This window comes from Hemitrygon akajei, chromosome 13 (assembly GCF_048418815.1).
Source record: "Hemitrygon akajei chromosome 13, sHemAka1.3, whole genome shotgun sequence".
NCBI classification, from domain to species: Eukaryota; Metazoa; Chordata; class Chondrichthyes; order Myliobatiformes; family Dasyatidae; genus Hemitrygon; species Hemitrygon akajei.
The window spans coordinates 81561682-81567968 of NC_133136.1; the positions used below are offsets into that span (position 1 = coordinate 81561682).

The 6287-nt window shown below is 46.9% G+C and overlaps 1 protein-coding gene across 1 annotated transcript; it reads left to right on the forward strand.

Moving 5' to 3' along the window:
* Positions 1 to 1254: 1254 nt before the first annotated feature.
* LOC140738008 (fibroblast growth factor-binding protein 1-like) lies at positions 1255 to 2734 on the forward strand. Its single transcript, XM_073064972.1, has 2 exons — positions 1255 to 1410; positions 1512 to 2734. The coding sequence occupies exon 2, from the start codon at positions 1536 to 1538 to the stop codon at positions 2181 to 2183; it is 648 nt and encodes a 215-aa protein (XP_072921073.1). The 5' UTR covers positions 1255 to 1410; positions 1512 to 1535; the 3' UTR covers positions 2184 to 2734.
* Positions 2735 to 6287: the final 3553 nt, after the last annotated feature.

The following is a 6287-nucleotide window of genomic DNA, read 5'->3' on the forward strand; positions in this document are numbered from 1 at the left end:
ATCCTAGTGCAAAGTACCGACGCCGAGAGTTGGTCACACACGCAAAATACTGCACAGAGTTCGGATTAAAAGAACCATTCCCTTTGATGACCCAAGTGTGGTAACCGGACGTTGCTGAGACGCAGAGAAGGGTGAGACACACTGCCCTCGCAGTGTTCCCGCTCCAGCAACTCGTCCACTGCTCAGAGCATTTCACTCAGTCTGAACATTTCCGAATGTAAGGACTTAATAGTATAGCTGAAACAACGCAGCATCAGTGTTCACACTGATATGTGTTTTACAGCAACAGTGTTCCGATTGACCTAGCCAGCATCACCCCAATCCAAAAGGAAATAAAACAGTTATTGTAGACAATGCTTTTTAATAAAAAGCATAACATATTGTTTCGTGATAATCCTATTTTATGTACTCATCTTCGTGTCGAAAGCAGTGTTTCCGTGGACCTGAGTACTTTAAGGAGGTTGTGAACAAGTTTCCATTTACCCAAGAAAGCCAGGTCGCAAATGTGAATTAAAACAAAACTAACTGCTGGGTGAAGTCCGCGTGTGGGGCAGCATCTGTGCGTGGAAAGGGGCAGACAACTCGATGCAGGGTTTCGACCCGACAGATAGACACCCCCCTCTCCCCCCAGGATTCTGCCTGGACCGCCGTGTTCCTCCAGATTCCCTGCTTCCCCGCTCCCAAATAGAGGGAAACAGCCAAGTTAAGACTTTCTCATTCCCAGCCACTGGGCATTACACGTCAAAGCTCCGAGTAAATTTATTATCAAAGGACGCACATGTCACCAAATACTAGCCCGACATTCATTTTCTTTTGGGCATGCTCAACAAACCTATAGAATAGTACATATAATAGAATCGACGAAAGACCGCCCAACTGGGGCGATCGATCAACCAGAGTTCAGCCATGAATGAGAATGGACATTGATTTCGCTTTCCGCCGCGCGCGAACAATGTGGCGATAGCGAATCAGCTATCGGCTTAGCGCCGCGCTCGATATTCCTTTCAACAACGATTCAACTGTAGATATGCACTATTTGGGGGGAAAAAAAGTGCTTGCAACTCATGTCAGGCGGAAAACACCCAAACTTGACATGGATTTGGAAGCGTAGTACTGATAATGCTGTCAGTCTGAACCTTGAATTGAATTCTGCAGTAGTGCACCCCCGGAGCGGGGGGTGGGAGAGGGGGCACACTCAGCGCCGCATGTAAACTATGGGTGCCACTGAATGTCGCTGGAATGCGACTGAACCTTGCAAGGTGTGAACTCGAACCTGAGTGAAGGATTATCCCTCGGAGACGCCCCACCCATGGTAGTGTTGCCCAAACCTATAAATGGGGAGTGTCAGAGTCCGTCGCCACTAACGGCGGAATCTGCCTTGCAGTTGTGTCGTGAAGTCGAGCTTAGAAGGTACGTTGCTTGTGTCACGTTGGGTAATTGTGTTTAGCGACCGATTTTGCCCGTGTATGTTGGTTAAAAGTATTCAAAATGCTTCTCTCTTCATTTTCCAGTGGTCACTCCTGGGAGCCCTCAGAATGAAGTTGGCGAGAGTTGGATTGTTCCTACTTCTTCTGTTCGTCACTCATTGTCTCCTGGCCGATGCCCGCGACGAACAGAAGGGCAAGAGTAGGAGAAGTAAAGGGCGCAGCCAAAGCAAATCGCGAGGCAGGGAGACACACGAGAAGGCAGAAGTGCAAAAGCAGTCAAGGAGAAAGGGATTCGGCCCCAAAGAAGGTAAAGTGGTCGGTAAGAACAAGGAGGAATGCAGGTGGACATTGAGGGGAGATGAGGGCGGCGACAGGAACCTGCGCTTGGCATGCAAAGCTGGGCATGACGCCTACTGGTGTGAGTTCACTGGGAACCCAGTGGCCTGCCAAAAGTACGCAAGCAATGAGAAAACCTACTGGAAGCAAGTAATCAGAGCACTGAAGAAGGTAGACTGCAGTGACCCGTCGTCGGTGCTGAAAGCAAGTTTGTGCAAAAAAACGAAGTCAGCTCATATGAAAATGACCCGCTCCAGCTTGCTGCCGGCTGCCGCTGGGGAGGAGAAGGACTCGAAAGAATCTGTCCCGTTCGCCACCGATGGCTCCGAGGGCCCCGACATTAACAAAATAGCCGCTGAGCATTGTAGCGAAAGTTGGGGATCCCTCTGCAAGTTCATGCTGTCCGCTTTCCAAGGATGAGGCAAAAGGGACTGTAATGATTTGTTTCCGCGCTGTTGTGTATTTTCTCCTACTTTGGGACTACTATTTGTATAGCTGAGAAACTGTATCAAAGTTCTACAATTTATAAATAAGCCACTAAGACACGAAAGTGTTTCTAATTTATTAACATGTCTTCGAAGCACATTATCTAGCATTAAACTCTTGTGTACCTGTCGCAGTCCATGCCCCGGGTCCCAGGTAGAACGCGGTGTCGCGGGACTGCCTGGCCATTCAAATCACAAACTTCCTTGCTTTCCGCTTTCAAACCAATACATAACATATTAAGGTCTGAAATACTTTTAAGTCGCTCTTCCAGAGAACACGGTCAATTTCAACCGTCTTTTTAAAAAATTTCATCCTTGCTTTGCTTAATGTCTGTAAAGGAATGTGGTATTCCAACTAACACCACAGCATCTAGTTCGCCACCGACTTGGAACGATCTGGCCACTATCGCGTAGATAACGAGCGCGCCTTGTGAATAAAACTGTTTATATATATACTAAAACTGTTAATAAACAATTGAAACACTATTTTGCTCCAAGTGTTGGTGTAACATTTGTCCGTAACTCTAGGACCCGAAGTTGGGTGTGTGTGTGGGGGGGGGGGGGGGCGATTGTATTGATACTCAGTAACGTAAGAATCGACCTGCTGTGATGCGGCTTCGCCGAAGTGCTTTAAGGTTTAAAAGTAGCCCATAAGTTCCGGGGGACCAACAGGTTTGATCAGGTGTGGGATGTCCTGGTGTCTCCCAAAGAATTATAACTTGTACTTTAAACACGAGTCTGATATTATTTAGTTTCAACATCATGGAGAGTTCCTGTAACCGAAGTGAAACTCGATTACTGCGCAGATAGCAATGAGTGGGAATGCCAGTTCGGCAGATCCCACATCCCAGCGAAGGTTTCGGAATTCGATGCCGACACTTCCAGGTCACCGCGAACAAACGCTGTAGTGTGGGAACAAGCTGCTTCTTCCCACTGAACTGAAAACAAAACCAGTTAATACCCCCTACCCCCTCCCCGAAATACGCATTGAGAATCACTTCGTAACAGCATCGTAGCATTAACCCCACTCAAAACGGTTACCAAGCAAACCGCCTCTTATAATAAATCATTTAATCTAATTGAAGTTAACATTTTATTGTACTTCATTTATCCACCCGCACTGCACACCCTCTCTAACGCGAACACTATATTCTGAGGCACACCAACTCCTTTTTTTTGCTTGGAATTATCTGTCTGGATGGCATGCAAGCTAACTTTTTTCACTAAGTCTCGGTACAGGCGACAATAATAAACCAACGACAATAGCATCTCGTTAGAATGCATCTGAAAGGAAACGCGTTGTGCGATTTGTCACTGACAGATACTACTTCATTTGTTTCAGCTCTGTTCTATTCAAAAGCTCTCCACCACTGATTTCCACCCTGCCAGGCTCTCACCTCTCACAGCCCTCGTCTATCCCTGTGAGTTGCCGCTCTCCGGGAGTGGGCGGGCTCCGCGGCACCTACTCGCCAGCCTGGCGCTCACCCCACGCCCGCGGAGCCAATCGGATCTGCACGCCTCATCGCCGGTACCACCCTTTGCCTCGGCCCGCCCGGTGAATGTGCGGCAGCTTTGCCGAGAGTAGTGTAGGTATTGTCAGCTCTCGTTGCGCACCCCACCCCCCATCTGTTCCATGTCATTTGCTGACATTTCAATATAGAGTCCTTCTTTACACCTTCGTCGAATTCCGTGCGTCCTACTCGCTGCTGTTAAATATGACCGCAGCATCTAACTTAAAGAGTTCTTCCCAGCGCAACTACACATCAACCGGGGCATTTCCCCTTAAATCTGATACAGTAAGTAGGCTTGAAATCATTTAACTGACAACGCAGAAACCTGCCAGTATTCCCCGCCTTCATCGTTGGTGCTTGGTTCTCTTGTGTTCCTTCATGTGCCGACTAATCACTGCGTTAAAATGCGTCCTCCAGTCGAATAATCCCGGGGAGATGTGTTTTGAAATTTACATACCTACATGCCTGGAACCTGTTCTGAGTCCTTGTCCTCCGCTGCAATTTCTCCAGCAGTGAACTCCCCCCACCTCTGCCACGTCGTGTGGCTGCCCTTGCAGGATGGTGCTGGGTGGGTAGAGGCAGGGTCTCTTAAATGCCCCAAATGTGTCTGCTTCTATCATCACATGGGCTCCACACATCCAACACCCTTATCTGAAAAAAGAACTAACCTCTGACATTCCCCCCCCCTCATATTTTCTCCTATCAATTAAAATTATGCCCTCTCATATTAGCCTCTTTTGTTCTGAGAAAAGGATGTTGGCTGTATTATCTATGATTCCGATCAAGTCACCTCTCATCCTCCCTGGCTCTGAAGAGAAAAGCCTTAGCTTTGCTCAGCCTTTCTTCATAGACATGCTCTCTCATTCAGGCAGCACCATGGGTAAAGCTTCCATAATGAGGTGACCAGAACTCAACACTATATTACAAGTGTGGTCTAACCAGTAACGTTAACTTGTGGCTCTTGGAACTGTATTCTCTGAGTAATGAAGGCCAATATACCATACAGTTTCTTAACCACCCTATCAAATTAAATGTGGCCCCCAAAGATCCCTCAGTTACTCCACACCACTAAGAATCCTGCCTTTAATACTCTGCCTCCATGTTTGACCTTCCAAAGTGTATCACTTGGCACTTTTCCAGACTGAACGTTATCTGGTCCTTCTCAGCCCAACCCTGCGCCCCTTCAATGTTCTGGTGTAGCCTACGCCAGCCTTCCACACTATCCACAACACCACCAACCGTCATGTCATCTGCAAACTTATTAATCCACCCTTCCATTTCCTCATCCAAGTCATTTATCAAATCATACAGAGCAAGTATGGCAGAACAGATCGCTGTTGAACACCACTGATCACTGAGTTCCAGCCAGAATACACTTCATCTACTGCCACCTCCTGCCTTCTGTAGGCAAGCCAATTCTGAATCTACACAGCCAACTTTCCCTGGATTCCATGTTTCCTGATATTCTGAATAAGCCTATCATGGGGGATCTTATCAAACGCCTTAATAAAATCCGTATACACCACATCCACTGCTCGACCTTCATCAACTTGTTTTGTCACTTCCTTGAATTCAATCAGGCATGATCTGTCCCTCACAAAGCTAGCCCTAATCAGACTATGCTTCTCCAAATGCTTGTAAATCTTGTCTCTAAGAATCCTCTACAATAGTTTGCCCACACCTGAAGTAAGACTTTCTGGTCTTTAATTCCCAGGATTATCCCTGTTGCCTTTCTTGAATAACATCTGTCACCCTCCAATCGTGTAGTACTACTTCTGTGGCCAGTGAGGACACAAAGGTCATCGCCATAGGCACAGCAATTTCTTTCCTCACTTCCTGCAGTATTCTGGGGTATGTATTGTCTGGCCCTGGGAACTTACCTATTGTAATGTTTTTCAAAAGTTCCAGCACACCCTCTTTCTTAACATTGACATGTTCCAGTGTATTAGCCTGTTCTATGCTGTCCTCACATCCATCAAGGTCCCTCTCACTGGTGAATACAGAAGTATTTATTAGGGACTCCCCCTACGTGCTCCAACTCATCTACCTGCACTCTAGTCATCCTCCTGTTCTTCACGTGTCTAGAGAACACCTTGCGATTTTCTTTAATCTTACTCACTAAGCTCTTTTCATGCTCCCTTCTAGCTCTAAGTCCTTCTTAAGCTCCTTCCTGGCTATCATATAACTCTCAAGAGCCATGTCTGATCCTTCCTGGCTAAACCTTCCAGTATGCTTTTTCCTTCCACTTGACTAGGTGCTCCACATATCTTGTCAACAATAGTTCCTTCACACTACCATCCTCTCCCTGGCTCACGGGACAAACCTATCCAGAACCCCATGCAAGTATCCACATTTCCATTGTGCATTTCCCTGTGTGGATCCGCTCCCAGTTTATGCTCCCACATTCCTGCCCAATGGCAGCATAAATCACACTCACCATGCAAGAAAGAGAATCTAAAGGGAGCATATAGTGACATATATCAAATTCAGAATCAGGGTTATATGTCGTGAAATTTGTTAGCATTGCG